We start from the raw sequence: 23,486 nt of genomic DNA on the forward strand, positions 1-23,486 counted from the left end.
GACTGAAGGAAGGACAATCCAGAGACTGCTTCACCTGGGAATCCTTCCCATATTCAATCATCAAATCCGAGCACTATTATGGATATCAGCAAGTGCTGGCTGACAGGAGCCTGATAAAGCTGTCTCCTGAAAGGCTCTGACAGTACCCGACTAATACAGAAGTAGAGGCTCACAACCATCCATTGGACTGAGTACAGGGTCCCCAATGAAGGAACTAGAGAAAGGACCCAGGGAGCAAACCCAGGGGGTTTGCAGCCCCTTAGCACGAACAACAATATGAACTAACTAGTACCCTCAGAGCTCCCAGGGACTAAAACTCCAACCACAGAGTACACATGGGGGGACTAAAGGCTCCAGCAGATTGTGTGTAGCAGAGGATGGCCAAGTCGGTCTTCAATGGGAGGAGAGGACCTTGGCCCTGTGAAGGTTCTATGCCCCAGGGCAGGGGAATGCCAGGGCCAGGAAGTGGGAGAAGGTGGGGTGGTGAGCATGAGGAGGGGGGAGGGAACAGGGAATTGTTTTAGTTTTTTTTTTTCTTCTTTTATTTTATTTTTATTTTTTCTTTTGAAGGGGAACCTGGGGAAGGAGATATTGTAAATAAAGAAAACATCTAATAAAAAAAATAATAAAGTACTTCTTGGCCATTCAAGATTCTTCTATTGTGAATTCTCTGTTTAGCTCTATACCCCATTTTTAAACTGGGTTATTTGGGTTTTGGGGCGGGGGTTAACTTCTTGAGTTCTTTATATAATTTAGATATTAGCCCTCTGTCAGACAGAGGGTTTATATAGATCATTTCCTAATCTGTAGGTCGCCAATTTGTCCTATTAACTGTGTCTTTTGCCATACGGAAGATTTTCAGTTTCATGGGGTCCCATTTATCAATTGTTGACCTTACAGCCTGAGTCATTGGTGTTCTGTTCAGGAAATTTCCCCCAGTGCCAATGAGTGTGGGCATGTGTTCCATCACACCACTGGGCACAGCCATTGGGGAAGACAAAACAGTGGGTGCTGGGCTTCAAGGAAGCACTGAGACACCACTCCAGGGGTGGGGAAATGCAGTCTGAGATGTGGGAATGCTGAAGTTGGTATTCCCTAGCCCCCAACATCTAGTTGCCGCTAGAATGCAGGCTGAAGAGAGGGCTGGGAGCTGTAGCTTAGCTCATCAGCCTGGCGGGCAGTTGTGTGGAAGCACAGAAAGGCCTACTGAGATTTAGACTGCAGCTCTATAGGCGAAGGCCTTCTCCATGACCCCCATAGCCATGGGAGATGAAAGAGATGGTTCTTGGTGCCAAACTGTATTGGTTGTTGTCTTAGTCAGGGTTTCTATTCCTGCACAAACATCATGACCAAGAAGCAAGTTAGGGAGGAAAGGGTTTATTCAGCTTACTTCCACATTGCTGTTGATCACCAGAGGAAGTCAGGACTGGAACTCAAGCAGATCAGGAAGCAGGGGCTGACGCAGAGGCCATGGAGAGATGTTCCTTACTGGCTTGCTTGCCCTGGCTTGCTCAGCCTGCTCTCTTAGAGAGCCCAAGACTTACAGCCCAGGGATGGCACCACCCACAAGGGGCCCTACCCTCTTGATCACTAATTGAGAAAATGCCCCATAATTGGGTCGCATGAAGGCACTTCCCCAACTGAAGCTCCCTTCTCTGTGATAACTCCAGCCTGTGTCCAGTTGACACACAAAACCAGCCAGTACAGTTGTTCATCGTGAAAAATGGATGCGTACCAACTTCTCAGGGTGGACCAGAGATTAAATACCCTCTGCAGGGAGAAATGTCTGGGAGCTGTAGCTTATTGGCTAACCCCTCAGGGCTTCTAGGTGCCTCATGAGCATGGAGAACCAGGTTTCCTTGTGTGGGAAGTGTGGCACATGCTCCAAGCCAGGAATCTGGCAGGGGGGAAGGAGCCACCTATTGTCTCAGGTGTGAACCCTAAGTTCCTGGGGACTAGGGCCCGCTTCACCTTACCAAGTCTACTGGTCCAATGCCCCACAACAAATGAGTTTAGTTTGAGGCTCTTCCTACATTTTTTTCTTATCAGTTTCATGAGGTCCCATTTGTCAATTATTGATCTTAGAGCCTGAGCCATTGATGTCCTGTTCAGGAAATTTCCCCCTGTGCCAATGCATCAAAGGTGCTTTCCCACTTTTTCTTCTATTAGATTCAGTGTATTTGGTTTTATGTTGAGGTCCTTGATCCACTTATATCTGAGCTATGTGCAAGGTGATAAATATAGATCTATTTTCATTCTTCTGCATACATATGGTGATTAGACCAGCACCATTTTTTGAAGATGCTTTCTTTTTTCCACTGTATGTTTTGGCTTCTTTGTCAAAGATCAAGTGTCCATAGGTGTGAGGGTTTATTTCTGGGTCTTCGATCCTATTCCACTGATAAAACTGTCTGTCTCTGTACCAATACCATGTGGTCTTTATCACTACTGCTCTGTAGTATAGCTTGAGGTCAGGGATGGTGATTCCCCCAGAAGATCTTTTATTGTTGAGAACTGTTTTTGGCTATCCTGGATTTTTTTGTTTTTCCATATGAAGTTGAGAATTGCTCTTTCCATGTTTTTGAAGAATTGTGTTAGAATTTTTGATGGGGATTGCATTGAATCTGTAGATTGTCTCTGGTAAGATGGCCATGTTCAAAGCAGCCTTATTTGTAAGCCAGTAGCTGGAAACAACCCAGATGTCCCTCAGCTGGAGAATGGATACAGAAATGTATCCAATGTGGTTCATTTATGTTGCAGGAAATATTAAAAAAGATCACCCTGCAATCTCTCCTGCCCCGCCAGAATATGTTTCCACTCTAGTACTGGTACTGGCATGCCACAGCACTATGTCCTGGCTATGTTCCCGTGGGGTCTCACTCGCTGTGCTTTTCTCTCCCAGCTAGCAAGTTCATCTCACTTACATGCAATGCCCCACACACCCTACAATCAGTCATCTTAGTGCCTAGTTACTCGGTAGAAACATGACTCTTAAGGTTAATTATCCAACCAGATTCATATAACAATAAGATCATAATTTACAAGATGCCAGTACAATAATTTCAGAGCCAATTGATAAGGATAATGCTTTAACCCAATTATTCTAACCTTGTGAAAACCTTAGCTACTTGTGGCTGTTAAAAACCACATGGAATCAGGATCATCTTCCTGTTGGTCTGTCTCCATGTTGGCTTCCCCTCCTTCCTCTCCTGCAACCTCTCTCACTCCCAAACTTCTAGCTCTGCTTCCCTATTCCTGTCCCGTCCAATCACAGGCCTGTCACTGCCCTAATGTGATCGGACTGTGAAAATGCCACAACACATTTATACAATAGAATACTATTCAGCTATTAAAAACAAGCACATCATGAATTTTGCAGGCAAATGGATGGGACTAGAAAATATCCTGAGTGAGTTAACCCAGACCCAAAAGGACATGTATGTACTCACTGATAAGTGGATATTAGCTAAAAAGTTCAGAATACCTAGGATACAACCTATAGACCTTAAATTTAACAAGCAAAAAGGCACAAATGAGGATGCTTCAATCACACATAGAAGGGGAAAGAAAATAATCACAGGAGGCAGAGGGAGAAAGACCTGAGGAGGAGAGGGGAGAGGAGGAGGAGAGGGGAAAGGGTGGGGGGGGAGGAGAGGGGGAACAGTATCAGTTATGGGGTGGGAGACAGGAGAGAATCCCTGAATGGAAATATGCAGCACCCTCAGGGGGTAGGAGATGGAGGGGACTCTCTAGAAAGTATAAGAGACCCAGGAGGTAAGAGACTCTCAGGACTCAACAGGGGTGACCTTAGCCAAAGCGCCCAACAATGGGGAGAGCCCACCTCCAGTAGACAGGCATGGCCTCAAGTGGAGGGACAGGGTTACCAACCCACAGTCAAAATTTCTGACCCAGAATTGTTCCTGTCTAAAACAACTGCAGGAACAAAAATGAAGAAGAGACTGAAGGAAAGGTGATGGTCCAATGACTGGCCCAACTTGGGATCCATCTCATGGGGTGTGGGGAGGTAGTACTATGCACCAAGGTCTGAAACTACTGCTGATGCTATGACGTGCTTACAGACAGAAGCCTAGCATGACTGTCCCTTGAGAGGCCCTAACAGCAGCTGACTGAGACAGATGAAGATACACCACTGAACTGAAGTCAAGGACCCCTATGGTTGAATTATGGGAAGGACTGAAGAAGCTTAAGGGGAGGGTGACCCGTTAGGAAGACCAACAGTCTCAACTAATCCAGACCCCAGTGAGCTCTCAGAAACTGAGCAAACAATCAGACAGTATACACATTCCGGTCCAAGGCCCCTGGCACATATACAGCAAAGGGTTGCCTGGTCTGCTCTCCGTGGGAGATGTGTCTAGGGTAGGGGGAGACTTCTTGGTGGCAAGCGGGAGAAGAAATGGGATGAGAAACTGTGGGAGAAGAAACGGGGAGGGGGCAACAGCTGGAATGTAAATTAAAAACTGCTGGCTGCAGTGGCAAACTGTAGTGAGATCGAGGCAGAGACAGCAGAACCACTAGGAGCTCACGGGACAACAGCTTGCCGTTCAAAGTTAGAACAGAACCAGCATGGTACAAACAAGAGAGCTGGCCTAACAGAGAGGAAGATAAGAACTGACTTCTCCTGAAATCGTCCTTTTACCTCTTCATACAGACGGTAAAACACAAATGCCCCGCCTGTCACTCACACACACACACACACACACACACACACACACACACACACAAACTTTAAAGCATTTTTAAAAGAATGAAAACTACAGGTACACAGATTCCATGATCAGTGTAAGGATGATAACTTCAAAGTATGTTTGAGTGGTCTTAACTAGACAGGAGAAAAACTCAGAGGAAGAAATAATTTCAACAGAGATAGATGAAAAGAACACTGAGTGGTTGTGTTTAGAGTGGAAGAATAGAGTTGAGAAACACAATTTGTACAAATGAGGTACTCCCTGGTGCTCCGATGGAAACACCACACCCAGCAGGACTAGGTTATTAAGCATTTCCCTGTGGGGTAGCTCACCTCATGAACCCCAAGAGACACAAATGCTTATACAAAAGATTGAGCCAAGAACAATATGACAATAGTGTCAGGAGAGAAAAAGGGCTTGTGCTTGAGGCAAATAATTACTAGAGATGCTTTGAACAGTTGCAATGAGGAATGTCCACATGCCAAAACGAAGTATACAGCTATGAACTAAGTAACAGTGTCCTTCAGAAAGTAAATAACCTATATCAGCTCAAACATGCCAAGCTGAAATTTACCAAATTCACTGAACAACAATATATTTAACTTCAATTACATACAAATGACAGCATAAAGAATGCACTGCTTTACCTCACAGAATGCCCAGAGAGCTCTTCCAATGTGCTCTCAGCATCCAGAGTCTGCTCATAGTCTCTAACAGCAAGTTTGCTGCCAGGCCCAAGCTTCCTGCCCTGATGGGAACCACGTTCTGAGTCTGACTGTACTCTTTCCTCATCAATGAATGTGTTCTGAGCATTTCCAGTGAGTGAATCCAACCCTGGAAAGGAAATTTTTGTAAACAAATTTCCAGCATTAGACTTATTTTTCATATCTAAAATGAAGCAGTTCATTTTTCTGCCTCCATTTAAAAAAATAGGCATTATGGCACATGTTTATAATTCCAGAGTCCATTATTCTACTTGTGTGAAGTAGAGACTAGTCAAACTTATAGAAGCAGGGGCTATCAGTAGCTGTGGAGGGAAGAGTGGAGATGGTAGTGGTGATGCTCACAATGATACAAATGTGGACTTAATGTCACTGAACTTGAAAATGATTTAAATGAATTGTCTTTTCGAGATGGCACCTCATATAGCCCAGGCTAGCCTCACCTCACTATGCAGCTGAGGAAGACCATGAACTTCTGATCTTTCTGTCTCTACCATCATACCACACAGTGTATAGTGTGGGGATCAAATACAGACAGACCTTTGTTTACTCTAGGCAAGGACATATATCTACCAGCTGAGCTCCTTCTCTACCCAACAAAAACTGGAGTTTCTAAAAAAGGCTTCTGAAAAAGCCTATGCATTATTACTATTATTTCCATTTTTCTGAGACAAGGCCTTCATTCACTATATAGACCTGGCTGCCCTGTAAGTCACTAGATAGACCAGTTTGGCCTCAAATTCACAGAGATCAGACTGCCTCTGCTTCCCCAGTGTTAAGATTAAAGGGTGCCTCACCACATCTAGCAATATGTGTATTATTTTACCAAAATAAAATTATAAAATGTTAGCACTATCCATCTTTACATTAGAAATTATAGGCAATTAATTTTTTAAAATATAATTTCCTATACTGACCATATTCCTATTCTACCTCATATTCAAAAAGCACAGTTTATCTTTTCAATTAGGAAATATATATATATTTATATGAAATATAAATATATATAATATATATATATGAAAAATCACTCCCAAGCTTGAAACCATCATGTGAGCATAAAGAAGCTTTTACATGATCTTTGTATCTCTCTACCTATAGGTCTATAGACTAAAAATGAGACTAGAGAGGTTGCTTAGTGGGTAAAGTGCTTGCTGCCCAACCAAGAAAGTTGGGATCCCCTAATCCACATAAGACCAAGCATGGTAGCATGTATCTGCAATCCCAGCACTTAAACAGTGAGATGGAAGAAGAGAATCTCAGAAGCTCATGGGCCAGTGAGTTTCTTGTACTCACAGTCTATCTCAAGGTGGAGGGAAAACTAAACCCACCACAGTTATACACTGACCTCCACAGACATACAGACATGCTCACATAGTGATTTTTTTTTAACAGAGTAGAACATCAGCAGGTGTGTGTCAATCACTCAAAAAGATTTACTGAGTGCCAAAAGGCCTAACTAACTAGCTAACTATATGGTACTGTACTGTAAAGTACCATGGAACACACATCACTTCCAATAAACTCCCATGCTGTACAAATAACCATATGAACGGCAGTCTGCTTTACAGGGAAGGACATCTGAGGACTATGCTTGATGATGCTTAGAATGTACATGATATACTACCAAGATGGGTTTTTTTAAAGCAGTTGCAAAGCAATATCATTTCTATTTCTTTTTAAAATAAAGATATGGCTTCATGTATATATTTGAAAAAGTCATCAAAAACATAATTGTAGTTGCCTCTGAACAAATGGATTATGGATGACTTATACTTCTTTTTAATTTTTTTATTTCATTTATTTGTGTGTGGGACAGGTAACTGCACACTTAGAAGAGTGCTGCAGCTCATACACAGAGGTCAAAGGATGATTATGTGTCCTCTCCATTCACAGTTGTATGGGTTCCAGGAATCAAACTCATGCTGTCAGGATGGAGCAGCCATTGCTTTTACCTACTAAGCCATCTGCATAGTTTGTTGGCCCTGATTTATATTTCTTGAATCAGTATCCGTAATTCTTAAATTTTTAATTATGCATTTTGTCCGTATTGAAAGACTTATACTAAAAAGTTTGATGTTATAGAGCAAAAGATATTAAAGATATTTCACAAATGTGAAAGTTGATTAGATTATCATAAATAAATTCATCTCCTAACTAAAGAACTAAACTGTAACTTTAGGTCACTACCACAAAACCACGAAGAAGAGAGAAAGTCATCAGGTGGGATTCTACTCACAGTCCATCTTTTCCTTCTTCCCCTTCTTTCCTTTAGAAGCTGATGGACGCGTGGACACAGCAGAGTGAGCTCCAGAGGAGTGCTGGGAGGTGGCATCCACAGAGGCAAGGCCATAGGCAAACTTTCCACTAGAATGCTCCTCCTGAACACTCAAGTTGCTACCATCAATTCTGCCAAGGAGAAAGTAATAGGAGTTGACAAAAAAAAAAAATCCAAAGTGAAAAAAAAATCACAAATTCTGTTTCAAAAGAGCTATGAGTACCTAGATCAGAGCAGCAAAGCAAAGCTTCCTCTTGAGTGAGTGAAGAACAAAACAATCTTATAACACAAAAGGTCCTCAGACTAAATAGTGGTAGCTATGTCCAACAACTAGTATAAATTTATCAATTTTAAAAGGTTCTCTATGGCTCAGTTTAGTACTCAGAAAAAGAATCTCAGATGAATTGTTTACTGACGTGAATCCAAATAAAATGTTTCAGGCCTGGAGATGTAGCTCAGTTGGCAGTGTCTACTTGGCATGCATGATGAAGCCCTGGGTTTGGCCTACAGAACACCATAAACTGAGGAGGTGAAAATAGGACGATCAGAAGTTCAAGGCTAACCTTTGCTACTAGCTCTAGCTTAAAAAAAAAAGGGGGGGGGAACAAATGTTTCAGACATGTATGAGAAAAAAATACAATGTCGATGATGGAAAACTATGGCCTCAATTTCTACTCAAACTTATACTTATACAGTATAATTATTTTTCCATCTGATAATCTTATACAGAACAATTTTAATATATTCTACTTTCATTTAATAGTAAAAGATATTAAATCATATTGGTTGATAATGTTAATTAAATTCTTTAAAAAGCTTTAATTTAAAAATCTAATCTTTTCTGTAGGCTCAATATTTACACTATATTTTTCCTATTATACTTTTATGAATATTCATACTAGTCCAGCTAATAGAAAATTGGCAGAACTAATTTCTATAATTTAATAATTTCATTGAGGTATAAAAAAAGATACTGAATGTGGGAAATGATAAATTTACATGGTAATAAAATTTAGGGAAGAAAATCTGCCGGGCGGTGGTGGCGCACGCCTTTAATCCCAGCACTTGGGAGGCAGAGGCAGGTGGATTTCTGAGTTCGAGGCCAGCCTGGTCTACAGAGTGAGTTCCAGGACAGCCAGGGCTACACAGAGAAACCCTGTCTCGAAAAACCAAAAAAAAAAAAAAAAAAAAAATCTAAAAAAGTCAAATTTGTTTTGTGATTTTATATAATTTAACTTCTGCCCTTCAACTTCCTGTCTAAAACTGTATTCTAAGAACAATCCTCCCCATATCAGGCTACTACAAAAGTGAGTTCTACAGGCAAAGTCCACCCTTTCACTGTCTTGCACATTGAGAGCACAATAATTATCAGTTGTTATAACCAATTTTTTCAAAGTGTAGATGTTTAGGGTATACCAAAATCAAGATGTTTTCTTGATTTAAAAATAAAAAAGTATTATTAGGATCATAAAGTTAAATGTCTACCTGATTTTCCTCAATCTACCATAAAAAACAATTTTTTATATTTCTTATATTAATAGGTTGAAGACCATTTCCCAATGCTATTCTCTGTTGGGGACTCACAGACTGACTTATAATCTGTATTCTTTTTCTTATGTACCAGGCCCTGTTTTAAGTATTCTATGTTCCACTCACTAGGTGTGGAAGCACACATAAGCAATCGTAGAACACTTGAAAATTGGAGGCAGGAGGATCAAGAGTCTAAGGTCATCCTTGGTTACATGAGACCATATCTCAAATGAAAAAAAAAAAAAAAAACAGAGAAAATGTGTATTTCACTGAACATTTGTAACAACTCTGCGAGGTAAGCAGGTATGACTATTTTCACCAAACAAGCACTCAGCTGAACTATCAAGTCAGCTCAGATAGTCTGGATCCAGAGTCCATGATCGACCGATTCATTATACAGCCTTTATATGTATTAACAATTAAGATGTGACTTCTAAGCCGGGCGGTGGTGTCGCACGCCTTTAACGCCAGCACTTGGGAGGCAGAGGCAGGCGGATTTCTGAGTTCAAGGCCAGCCTGGTCTACATAGTGAGTTCCAGGACAGCCAGGGCTACACAGAGAAACCCTGTCTCGAAAAAAAAAAAAAAGACATGACTTCTATTCTGACCACAGCTCTTATTGGTATATATATTTGCTATCAAATTCTTACTGAGATTCAAGAGTTGATTTCCTTTCTGTCAGTGTCCCGCTTCCTGGAGAAGAGACGAAGTCATCTTCATATGAAATGCTGCTGAGTGGGGTTGTGGTGGCATTCAAAGGCCGTGATACCGATGTTCCCTTGTCTTCAAATCCTATAAAAAATAATAGTTGAGGTATAGTTAAAAACAAAATAAAATTTAAACTATAAGCAAAGCATTCTACCACTTCATGTTACTAACATAAACAGGGGATTCTTTCATTTGCTTTTATAGTTTTTTTTCAAGACAGGGTTTCTCTGTGTAGCCCTGGCTGTCCTGGAACTTGCTTTATAGACCAGGTTGGCCTGGAACTCTGAAATCATCCTGCCTCTGCCTCCCAAGTGCTAAGATTAAAGGTTTGCACCACTATGTCTGGCTGTCTTCACTTCTTTTTAAGAAAAATGAAAAAATAAATAATTAATATATCCATTACTAGCTTCAACAACAACTAATAAAAAAATAAGCTAGTTTCAATTAAACAACCTATCTCTTCTACTTTGATCCTACAGATTTTTTGAAGCAAAGCTCAATCAAATATTTCAAAATTGGTATAAAATTATAACTAAGATCTAATACAAGAATTTAAGGATGGAACCAATTTTCTTATTAAAAAATAAGAATGTCACCGGGCAGTGGTGGCATTAATCCTTTAATCCCAGCACTTTGGGAGGCAGAGGCAGGCGGATTTCTGAGTTCGAGGCCAGCCTGGTCTACAGAGTGAGTTCTAGGACAGCCAGGGAAACACAGAGAAACCCTGTCTCAAAAAAAAAAAAAAAAAAAAAAGAAAGAAAGAAAGAAAAAGAAAAAAAAAAACATAAAAAAGTAAAAATGTCAAGATGGACTGATGGCTCAGCAGTTAAGACCAGTGGCACTCTTCAGGAGTGCCCTCGCAGGGTGCTCACGATCATCTCTAACTCCAGTCCAAGAGGATTCAACATCCTCTTCTGGCCTCTGCTAGCACCAAGAACACACAAGACAAATGTGCAGGCAAATCACCCATACACGTAAATAATATTAAAATAATAAAAATAATGATTTAAGCACTTTGTTTTCAACAAAAGAAACTGAAAGAGCATTAAAATCAAAAGCAACCAAAACTGACAACTGTCCTTGTTGTTTTCTGTCACTGTGATGAATACCATAGCCAAAAACAGCTTGGAGAGGAAGCATTTACTACGCCTTATATTTCCAGGTCCCAATCCATGACTGAGAAAAATGAAGAAAGAGCTCAAGCAGAAGCACAGAGGAAAGCCTCTTACTGTTGGCTCCATTGTTCACAGGCTCAAGTTCAGTTAGTTTTAACTTTTTTTAATGCAGCCTAGGCCTACCCACATGGGGTAGTACCACCCAGAGTAGGCTGGGCCTTTCATTTCAACCAGTAAACAAGACAATGCCCCACAGACACACCCACAGGCCAGTGAGGGCTAGGTGAATCCTCAAGAGAGGTCCCCTCTTCCAAAGGGACTCTAGTTTATGTCAAGTTGACAACAAAGACTAATAACTAAGGCAACCACTGATATAAAGTAACTGAACAAAAGAGAGCAATAACATATACAATTATCACACTATCTATAAGTGCCCAAATGTAAATTTTAAGAAAATGTAATGTAATACACAGTTGAACATAGAACAGATGAAACCAACTCATTTGTCGATAATTTACTCCATTTACAGAGTGAAAATCTACAACCTAGGAATTCTAAAGTTCTGTTATTATATGTTGGGTAGAATTCACCTATAACAAAGATAAAGTAGGAAGCAATATACCTGAAGGGATTAACTTTATCCTAGGAGAAGAAAGTGGGTTACAAGATTGAAGTATTATGAGACACCTTGGATTTAAAAAGAAAAACCAACAATAAAAGGATAATTATGAAATAATTGTCTAAATATAGTACAGGCTTTTTCTCACCTTTTCCATATAACTGATATGACTTGGTAAAAATATTAATGACGCTGTGTGGACTTCCCTTTGCCAGTTCTTCCCATGGTCCTTTGCTTTGTGTACCACCTATGTGCCCAAAAAGTGGCAAGAATTTCTCAGCTTCTTTCTGAAACTCTTTGATAGGTTCGTAAGAATTTCTCTCTCCAGCACAGAACTCTTTTTCCTTTAAGATTTCCGCTACCTTCAAAAGGGGCTGTGCATCCCGGCGTCCTTCTTCCTCAGACAGACTCCCTTCACTAAGAAGAGGCCCTTCACTGACTGAGTCTATGCTGGAACAAAGGGACCTTTTGGCTCTTTCTTGAGAACAGGCTTGTATGTCAGAGCTAGAAGAATCAGTCTGCCTCCTACACAATTGTGCCAGCAGCCCTCCTGGCTTAGGACTCGGGGATGTCATTCTCAAGCTTGACATGGCACTCTGGGGTCTGATCATCTCAGGAAGTTTTTTATATTCACTAAGGCTGCCTACACCAGGAAGCTCATCATCAAAAGTTGCATGAGATACACAGGTTCCCAGCATCTTCTGAATCCGAGCAGAGAAAGCATCTTCAATGTCCTCTTTCACAGGTGGACTGATAGCTTTAGTCCAAGGTCCATTCTCTTGAGGTGCTAGCTTCACATCACACTCAGTGTTCCACACTGACCCAGAGTTAATGCTGGCCCCAGCCAGCTTCTTAGCTTCACTTTCAATCCTACTGGACAGAGAAGCAGCTGTTGCTTTCAGGGCTTCAATACGATCCAGTTTAGTCTTATACTGGCTGGTACTAGGCTTTAACAAGGCATCAGGATGAGGAGCTTGTGAGGTCATATATGGTTGAGGTGTGAAAGTTAACGGTCCTGAAGCCTTATTATGACTCTTCTTGGCTGGTAAAACAGACTCATAGTCCTTGTGCAAAATTCCTACATGCTCAAGATGCAAGAGATGGGAGAGTAAATTTTCAGCCGTTCCAACAAGGGGCTGCGCTTGAGAACTATGAACTCTAGGGCTCAACCTGTCAGGCTGCATCCATGTAGGCTCCATCAAGTCTCTTCTGATAACAGAAAGCACAATATTAGTTAGTATAGTAATCCATACTATATTTCTTTTTTTGCAGTGTAACTAATTGATTCCAGAGCTTTGCGCATGCCAGACAAGTATTCTATCATGGGCCTATATCCCTAGTCCAAACCATCACTTAAAGGAGGGTAAAAGGGATCTCTGATTATAAGAATAATATACATACATTTTCAAAAAAAAAAGCAAAAGGGTTGAGAGTGAGAGATTACTCGGAGAAAAACAACAAAAAAGCCATAGTTATCTTTGGTAGTTTGTTTACAAGTATATTCTTGCTAACATTTATCTATGTATAAATTGTGGGTTTTGTGGTGGTATTTGCACAAAACTGGTATTTCACCATTTGTACTGTTTTGTAAACTTTCTTCAAATAAGAGGCCTTATTTTTTCAAATGGCCATTTAAAACTCTGTAGACAAGCTTCCTTAGAAGCTATCTCTATTCAACCCTTTAAAAATAATATTACTTGCCGGGCGGTGGTGGCACACACCTTTAATCCCAGCATTTGGGAGGCAGAGGCAGGCGGATTTCTGAGTTCATGGCCAGCCTGGTCTACAGAGTGAGTTCCAGGACAGCCAGGGCTACACAGAGAAACCCTGTCTTGAAAAACCAAAAAAGTGTGTGTGTGTGTGTGTGTGTGTGTGTGTGTATTACTTAAAAGAGAAACACTTAAGATAGTATAGTGGTTTGAATGAATATAGCTCCTATAGGCTCCTAGGGAGTGGTGCAATGAGGAGGTATGGCCTTGTCAGGAAGTGTGTCACTGAGGTTAAGCTTGAGGTCTCAGATGCTAAAGCCAGGTGCAGTGTCTTTCTCTTCCTGCTGCCTGCCAGCTCCCTCTCCAGCACCATGTCTGCTTGTGTGCCACCATGCTTCCCACCATGATGATGAAGGACTGAACCTCTGAACCTGCAAGCCAGCTCCAATTAAATGCTTTCCTTTGTAAGGGTTGCCATGAGTCTCTGCACAGCAATAGGAACCCTAAGATAGATTGCTAAATATTGGAGGCCACCAAATGGCTCAGAAGGAAAAGGCATCTGACATTCAAGCCTGGAGAACTCAAAAATGGAAAAGAGCTGAATACACAACATGTGTTCCCGGTTATATGTGCTCCACACACACGATGCATAGTACTTTATTAAAATGTACAGGTTTTCTTATTGTTGTTGTTTGGTTTTTGGTTTGTTTGGGTTTTTTGTTTGTTTTGGTTGGTTGGTTTTTTTAAACTTGCTCTATAGACCAGGCTGGTCTTGAACTCAGAAATCCACCTGCTTCTATCTTCTGAGGGCTAGGATTAAAGCAGTATGCCATCGCCTCCTGGCTAAAATGTAGAGTTTCGAACTAAGAAAAAAAAAAAAGAAAGACAAAGAATCTAAAATTTTAAAAGGGAAAAAAGAAAGGGAAGAAAAAAAAAGAAGTGGAGGAACAAATACAAAGTAATAACAAACTTGTGCTTGGTTTGTTTCATAACATTCAGAATCAGAAACTCAGGGAACTCAAATAAACAAAACACAACACCAGCACAGTGGGTCTGACAATGATTACACGGGCAGTAGTTTTTAAACAAAAGTATTCATAAATAAAAATGAACATAATAAAGATTTAAAAATTATATATAAAAATATGATTTATATTTAAAATATATTTAGAACATTAAACAAATCATAGATTTCTCTTATTAGCAGTTAAGTATATACAGTGGTTAAAAGTACTGGCTTATCAAGTCATTTGCCTATGTTCAAACCCACTTCCAAAAGTAGTATTTTGACTTTCAGAAAGTTTAATTAAAGTCTAGACTTCAATTATCTCCTCTGTGGAACCATAACAACAACAACAACGTTCAGGTTTATTGATGTGCCTCTGTGGTAAATCACTTGCCTAAAAGGCACAAGGCCCTGGGTTTCGAGCTAGTACTACACAGCAAATAAAACCAAACAACCCAAACAATGTATTTTACCTAAAGGATTCAATCAGCTCCAGGCCTAGAAACTAAGAAACAATGAATGTCATCAATACCACTGGGGGCTAGAGAGATGGCTCTGAGGTTAAAAGTACTTGCTGTTTTCCCAGAGGACCCAGGTTCAATTCTCAGTATCCATATTAGGCAGCTTACAGGAGACTGACATCTCCACAGACACCTGCACTGGCAGGCACATATCTACACACATACATGTGTAATTGAAATTAAGAATCTTTAAAAAGGAAAAAAAAAAAGGGGGCATTTCTTGCTCTTGTAGAGAACTCAGATTTGATTCTAGTACCCACACAGTGACTCACAATCATCAATAACCCCAGTTCCAAAGATCCTTTACTTTCTTCTGACTTCCGTGGGCACGAGGCATATATATGGTGTATGTACATACAGGAAAGGCAAAACACTCATAAACATAAAATAAATAAATGTAAAAAATAATGTAAATGTTATCAGTGTTATTGTCCTTTGAGGTGAAAAAGGACAATGTGCATTAAGTTCAAAATGGAAAGAGATTTGACTTGTATGTGTACATTCTCAAAGAGTTTCAAATCTTTTTTCTTCTCCCAATGGTTATTATTGCAAAGTGTAATTTAGAATCATGTATATCTTTCACTGTGACTTACCCATCCAAAAACTTTACGTTGTTAGGCTTAGAGAGAGCAAGAGTGCTACCATCTGATAAGGATTGACATTGGATCTGGATTAAAGGGCAGGAAAAACCAGTGTGGAACACAGCAAATACATCTATCTATACACCATGTTCAGGTATTGGTTGAAGATGTTCACTAAATGTGAAATGTCTTCTCATTAAAAGAAAGAACCTTGGTCATCTTTCATTCTCTCTTTTTATTTTTTTTTACCTTGCAAGAGGTTGTGGAGGTTCTGACAGGGACAGGTCACTACTGGAAGACGCACTTGGGGGACGTTCCTGTATTTTGTTTTCTTTATCAGATTCTCCAGATGGTTGATACCCAGGTCTAGCCTAAGAGAAGAGAACATCAAATTTATCTGATTCTGATCACAAAAATGTCTTCAAGTAGCACATAAGAAACTTATCAAGTCCCTGAACTTAAAAAGGTCATAAAAGAGAGGTTTTTTCTCCCTCAAATAAAATCACATTATATTTAGTTTGCCTTTAATATAACTATTATATGAGTGTTTACTTATATCATATCAAGTTGTGGGTTTGATCCTGGCATGACAGAAAACCAAATAAAAACAACCACTACAATTAACAGCAAAATCTCATCTGAAATCTAACAAGGACATTGCAATCACTGGTAATATCTGTTAACAGAATTTAGAATCATCTGGGACAGGGTCCTCTAGGCATCTTGACTTTGTTACATGAGGTGAGAAGACCTGTCCACCATGAGCGGCACCATCCCCTGGGTAGAACCCTAGGCAACTTAAAGGCAGAAAGTCAGCTTAGCTGCAGCATGTGTCCATTAGTGTTTGCTTTCTCGTTATGAATGTGATGTGGACAGCTGCTTCAAGCTCCTGCCACCCTGATTTCCATTCCAGGATAAACTATTCCCTTATAGGAAAAGCCAGAAAAAATACTTTCTCCCTTACATTGCTTTTGTCAGTGTATTTTATCACAGCAACAGACAAAAAAAATAAGCAGACATTAATATTAGCAGCATGATTATGATAAAATAATATCCTTTATAAAACTGTTTTTTTTATCTCATAAGTAAAAAGAATATAAATAACCTTTTTGTATTTACTGATGCTTAAACCTGTAAGAAAAGCTTTCAAAACAGTTGTAATACCTGAGACACACTCAATCTTAAAAACATTAGCACAAGAGTATGTCCTCACTTCAATACTAAACCCAAAACTAAATATTTCATTAATGTAATTTGGTGGTGCACTATGTACTAGCTCTCCTGCTCAGTACTACAATGAAGACAAAGCAGAAATACAGCAGGACAGAAGAGAGCAATGGTGACCAATATTGTAAGCTCTCTGTCGTTAACTTTCTGCATTTCCTCATTTCTCTTTGCATGCAATAAATTTTATGAAAGGTCTTGGTTGTTGTTTTTAACAACTATCTGAGCCTAAGTCCTAGGTAGGATAATTTTTCAACAGTTCTGGACAGGAAGCAAGCTTTTCCTCACCATAAATACCCCACTTTGTGTTCCCATAACTCCTAGTACCTGTGTTTCCTGTGTACCATGCTGATGGGCTGGCTCTTCAAACAAAGCCTTTTCTAGTAGCAATTTGGAGTAAGTTTCCTGTAGTCGTCTAGAGGCCAGTGGATCAGAAGGAGGCCCAGTTTTTGCTTTAGAGAAGGCTTCTCTCTGTCTCCGGTAGAGCTCCTGTAATCGTTTGTTCTTCTGCTCCGTAGCCTCCTTTTGAGCCTTCTTCTCTTCATGCTGCCTCCTCCTCCTCTCCTCCTGCTGTCTAACAATGTACTGTCGTACCTCATCTGTGTCATAGTGACGCTTCTTGGAAATCACAGGTGGATCCTCATTTGCTGTTATTTTGTCAGGCTTTCTTTTCACAGGGCTATGACTCCTAGGCGCTTGTACGGGGGTGGAGGACTTCTGATTCTGTGCCTCTCCAACCTCTTGCCTCACAGCTTGAGCTGAAGAATCTAGCTGTAAGTCATCAAGAATTCCACGAATTTCAACGGGCAAAAAATCCTTGTTTAAGGCAGCGTTTTCCTCTTGCTTATTGTCTGGAATGGACAGAGCTGATTTCACTATATTAGTTTCAGACCAAGCTTTACTACTTCTTGTACGTTCTGAGCTTCGTGGAAGCTGTTTATGTGAAACATCCAACTTGGGGTCCGATTCTGCTCTTCCAATATGGCCCCCTGTAACACACAGACTATTAGTTATATTAAAACTCCAGATTCATTCCTAAGATTTACTGCACGAATAAGAAAATTAAGGAATTTTTCTTTATTTTAAACATAAATTCAAATATCCTATAACAGTCCAAAGAATGTTGTAAAGGTAAATTCCTTTTTATATCAGGAAGAACTTCATATAAACTATACTCTTTTTATAATACATCTTTTAGTATTTCTGCAAACAAAACATTATAATTGATAGGAATATGTAATGCTACCATTTATCTTACATATGCATATTTTTCCTACTTCAAAACATTTTTTTCAAAAAAAAATCAACTTTTTAGAAAACATCTGAATTGAAGAAGAGGAGGAAGAGAAGGAAGGAAAGGAAGAGGAGGAAGAGGAAGAGGAGGAGAAGTGATTCAGGTATGGTCCCAGGCAAATATAATCACAACACTTGAGAGGCAGAGACTGGAAGATCAGAAGTTCATAAATTTCCTTTGCTTCTCTGTAAGACTCTGCCTTCAAGCTATAATAAAATCTAACCGGGAAATCACCTTAGAAATCTTTAGGAAAGGCATAATTTTAAGTGCTTTGAAAAAAATCAAACTTGGTTCTGAAGAGAAGGGTCAGTGGCTAAGAAAAACATCTGTTTTTCCAGAAGACAGGAGTTTGAGTCTCAGCAGACACATGGCAGCAGCTCCCACCTGTAACTACAGTTTCAGGTGACCCGACATCCACTTCTGAGATAAGGCACACATGGGTATACAGACACATATGTAGGACAAACACTCATACAAGTAAAATAATTAAAATTTTAGAAAGAAAAATCAAGCTGTACCAAACACAGCAATAAAGGTATTGAAAATACTGGAAATTTTTCTCTAAAAATTCCATACAATACTGACTCATTCTACAATTAAATGACACCACAGTTAGATGAGCTTACCAGGGAATTTCTGAAAGTTTAGACTCCTATTGATATAAAAAGATTAAAATTGACCTCCTATATATCACATCTTAGTAATATCTGTAAAACAAATCTCAGAAATATTTAAAAGACTATTTGGTATTTTACCCATTTTTAAGAGAAAAAGAAAAATCTTCAGTAAGAAGCATAAGAAATATATAATGTTCCCTTCTACTAGGATAAATATATTCTTTCAAGTAGCCAGAGATTATGGTCTATGGCATGAAGTCCTAGATATTAAAGAACTGCCTACTTCCTAGAAAATACTATCTGCCAGCTAAGAGCTAAACCACTATGACTCTCTCATGAACGTCAGAATACAATAAACACATTATATATGCAAACAACCACTTTATCATCTGGTATTCGCTGACAAGGCTTAATTTTAGACTGAGAATATGCATGAGTTCACTTGCAAAATGAAAGAAATAAAGAAAAAGAAATACAACGTTCATATTGACTGCAATATATTAAATCATAGTTGGTTACATTTCTTGCTTAATCGACTCCTGGAATTAAATTAACTGGGGGAAAATTTCACTGCTGAAAAAGAAAACTGGTTGTGAAGATTTTATATTTCATTTCTCAAAGTTAGTGTTTATGGAAAACATAACTAGTTATTTTTTCCTTTTCCTCTGTGTGTGTGTGTGTGTGTGTGTGTGTGTGTGTGTGTGTGTATGTGTTGTATATCTTGTATGTGTATGCTTGTATGTGTGGGCATATATGTATGTGGAGATGCCTGCATTGGGAGGGAGGTATGTGCATGTGAAAGCCATGGGTTTATGTCAGAAATGATTGCTCTTCCGCCTCATTCCCGGAGACAGGGTCCTCAGTCATATAGATCCACACTCAGAGCTTGCTTGTACAGTTAGTCCTGCTAGCTAGCTTCCTCTAGGAAGCCCCTTCTGAGGTAGGAATTACAGGTAGGCACTGTGGATCTGAACTCTGGTCCTCATGCTTGCATAGCAAGCACTTTTATCCACTGAAAAATCTCCTGAAATACTCTCACACCTATTTTATATAGTAGTCAATGTACTTAAATAAGAAAGAAAGAACCTGAAGGTCAAATTTAAGAGAGTCCTGGATCGTAAAACAAATTTAGCTATGACTGACTACACCTTTAAGAAAAATAACTTTTCTCTAGACCTATCCAAAATCAACAGATCATTTCTGCTTTTTTGAGCTACAGTAAGAACTTTAAAATAAAATCTTAAGTATTCTCCAGCACATTTGCACCATCTGAGTATGTAAACAGGCAATCATCGTTTCTGAAACAATTTTAACTATATCCTCTCACCAAATTTAGCCGCTCGTTCTCTTCCACTTCTGTCACTCGATATGGGTCTTCGTTCTTTTTGCTCCATCTTGGGTGCAGGACCCAGAATCTTCTTTACTAGCTTCTGTCCATTTCGCCAAGAAGACGTGCTTATCAAACGACTGCTACCTAAAAAATATATTGCACTGAATTCAAAACTTTCATTTTATCTCTAAGAAGCATATTTATTCAGTAATGCAGGTTCTATAATTAATTCTACATTTATCTTCTGCTAAGCTGAAAAGGTCTGTCATTTAAAGTATATTTTAGGGGCCACGCCAGAGAGATGGTTCAGCAGTCAAGCGCACTGGTTGCTCTTTCAGAGGACCTGGGTTTGATTTCCAGCGCCCTTGTGGAGGCTCAGAACCATCTTCAACTCTAGTCCCAAGAGGTCCAATGCCCTCTTTGTCCTCTGTGAGCACTAATGTACACATACGGTACACAGGCATACATGTAGACATAATACCCATACACATAAATAAAATTAAAATAAAATTTTTTTAACTTTATTTTTAACTCTAAGCCACCAAACTTGATTAATAGTTTGTTCAAATCTTTTTTTTAAAACTTCCATTCTTTTTTGGGGGGGGTGGGAAGAGTGTACCACAGCACACGTGGATGATCAGAGAACAATGTGGGATCTCTCCTACCACAATGAATCTTGAAATTTCAAGTTTCTAGCTAAGACTTGTTTGCTAAACAAATATAGGGATAAAATCTTAATCCTAGCACTCAGGAGGCAGAGGCAGGAGAGCCTCTGTGAGTTCAAACTTGGTCTACATAGCAAGTTCCCAGTTAATGAAAGCTACAAAGTGAGACCCTTCCTCAATAAACAAATAATTTAAAAGTTAAAAAAATGATAAAAATTGTATATGTACAAAGAATTTTTAGGTATACAATGACTAAAATTATACTAATATGACTTTAAAATTACTGTATAGACACAACAAATAAATATCAAAAATTTCAAATACTATTCAGAAATACTCAAACTAATACTAGTACTTTCTGTTTATGTCAAAATGAACAGTTTTGTTTTCCCATATTTTTCTAATTTTCTAGCATACTGTCCTACTTTTATTTGAAAGACATTTTATTAAGTGTTCCTTTTAAGGAAGCTATAATTTAATAGTCTAAATAGAAATATGGATCTAATAAATATACTAATTATAAACTATTATAAATATGTTCTGCTTAACATGTGTGTATGCATGTATGTACACATGTAGGTGTGTACTCATATGTATACATGCGCACGCGCCTGAGTGTGTTCTTAAAGTGTGTGTATGCATGTATGTACACATGTGGGTGTGTACTCATATGTATACATGCGCACGTGCCTGACCGTGTTCTCTGGGTTTTTCAGGTTTTCTTGGCATATGCCAGGCCAGTTGGTCCAGGAGTTTCCAGTACTGTGTCCACCTCTTCTCCACCACAGGAGTACTGGGATCACAGGTACTGATGTGTATGCCTGGCTGTTATGCAGGTTCTAGGAATTCAAATTCAGATCCCCACCCATGCATAGCAACTGAGTCAGCCCCTGCTTACTTTAGAAATGCCTTTGTACTTTGTTATTAACCATAAACAATGGGTCTAACATACTGAAAGGGTTCTAAGCTTATTGTTCCAATATATAAGAAACATTTTTTTCATAAATGGCAGAACAGAGTTCCTTATACTTTACCTTAATTTCAAACTCAAAACTAAACAAACATGAATTCATGGGTAGTCATTTATAAATGTTGGTTTTTGAAAGTTCTGTGAGGGAGGGGCTGGAGAGATGGCTCAGCAATTAGAGAGCACTGGCTGCTCTTTCAGAGGACCCAGGCTTGATCCCCTGCACCCACAGGGCAGCTCCCAACTGTCTGTAACTCCAATTTCAAGGGATCTGATGCACACTTCTGGTCTCTGAGGGTACCAGTACATACACATAAAAATATAGGCAAAATATCCAGATACATAAAATAAAAAACTAAATTGTGGCTTTCTGAAATAGTCTTGTAAAGTAACTCGAAGAAGATGACTCTCACTAGAAAATTCTTAGTATAGTTTCAGCACCTTTAATGCTGTTTAGTCTAGGTTAATGGCAAAGCACACATGGATGAAGCAGACTGACTGGGTGAGCACAGCTGATGTACTCCATCCCAAAGGAGGCCTCTGATAGCAATATATAACATTGTCCTTTCTTTTTATTTACTCTTCTCTAGATGTAATAAAATAAATTGTATTTTTGGTTTTTGCGGGGAGTAAAGGGAGTGGTGGTTTTGAGACAATGTTTTACTGTGTAGTCTCGGCTGTCCTGGAACTTGCTCTGTAGACCAGGCTGGCCTTAAACTAAGAGATACACTTGCCTCTGCCACTGAGTACTGAGATTAAAGGTGTGTGCCTCCACCAACTATATAAAATGCTCTTATATTTAATTTAATTACCATTAACTATATTCTTGTAAAAACAAGTTTTATTTGTACAGAAGTAGTATCACTCTATTATTGCATCTGAAGTTAATCACAAAAGTGTGCTATCATTCTAAGGACAAGCAGCAGAAGGACAGGGCGTGGTCAGAACACAGCAGCTCGTCACTCTTGCTGTTTCCCAGAGGCCCTGTGGTCTCTTACCATACTGTCACACTGTTTCTTTTTGTTTGTTCTTTTTAAGATTTAATTTATTTTATGTTTGTGAGTATACTGTCAACTCTCTTCAGACACACCAGTATAAGGCATCAGATTCCATTACAGATGGTTGTGAGCCACCATGTGGTTGCTGGGAATTGAACTCAGGATCTCTGAAAGAGTGGTCGTTGCTCTTGACCACTGAGCCATCTCTCCAGCCCCTGTCACACTGTTTCTAACATACATCTCAGCAACTTTTTGTCTTGCTAACCACTATACTGCCACACATATAGCCACTGCTGACAAACATCTGGATAATGAGCAAATGTATTGATTCAGAGTCTCCTGAAACTGAAGGTGACAAGCTCTCAAACTGTCTATAGTCTTTCATGGCCAAAAAATACTTGCTGAATATGACACCTGAGGACAGCTAGGAGGTGGAACTCATGTCATGTACAAAGTACTAGCCAGAAGCATTTTTCTAGTATTCATGCTTTTAGCTCTCACAACAATGCTGGGAGACAACTACTACTGATTTGCTTTTTTACATATGATGAAACTAAATCATACTAAAATTGACTCATGTGCCAAAGAAATAATGTTAGCTACAATATAAAGTCAAGCAATATGAATCAAGGTTGATATGTCAGTCACTATGGAAGCAAAAATCTCTTGTTTTCCTAGTTTGGTCTATTCTTCGTTTAGCTTGACCCCTACTGGCAGGAAGAGTGGCATGCTGATGTGTCTCAAAGGCACAGAAAACGATTACTCATAGGAAAAAAAAAATCACTATTTTAATTTGGTGTGTTCCTATTAAAAGACACTAGAGCTGGGAGGTGGTGGCGCACACCTTTAGTCCCAGCTCTTGGGAGGCAGAGGCAGGTGGATTTCTGAGTTTGAGGC

At 39.4% G+C, this 23,486-nt stretch overlaps 1 protein-coding gene across 3 annotated transcripts in view; it reads right to left on the reverse strand.

Moving 5' to 3' along the window:
* The window catches only part of Cep350 (centrosomal protein 350), a 157,697-nt gene that overhangs the window by 88,134 nt on the left and 46,077 nt on the right, over nt 1-23,486 (reverse strand). For all 3 annotated transcript variants that reach the window (XM_031385383.1, XM_031385392.1, XM_031385375.1), the window contains 7 exons: nt 19,957-20,103; nt 17,046-17,707; nt 15,744-15,865; nt 11,826-12,886; nt 9,886-10,027; nt 7,668-7,837; nt 5,354-5,540 (listed from right to left, as the gene is read on the reverse strand). In XM_031385383.1, the coding sequence (XP_031241243.1) occupies nt 5,354-5,540; nt 7,668-7,837; nt 9,886-10,027; nt 11,826-12,886; nt 15,744-15,865; nt 17,046-17,707; nt 19,957-20,103 (2,491 nt within the window). The remainder of the gene's footprint in view (nt 1-5,353; nt 5,541-7,667; nt 7,838-9,885; nt 10,028-11,825; nt 12,887-15,743; nt 15,866-17,045; nt 17,708-19,956; nt 20,104-23,486) is intronic.

Source organism: Mastomys coucha, unplaced genomic scaffold, assembly GCF_008632895.1.
Source record: "Mastomys coucha isolate ucsf_1 unplaced genomic scaffold, UCSF_Mcou_1 pScaffold1, whole genome shotgun sequence".
Lineage (NCBI taxonomy): Eukaryota > Metazoa > Chordata > Mammalia > Rodentia > Muridae > Mastomys > Mastomys coucha.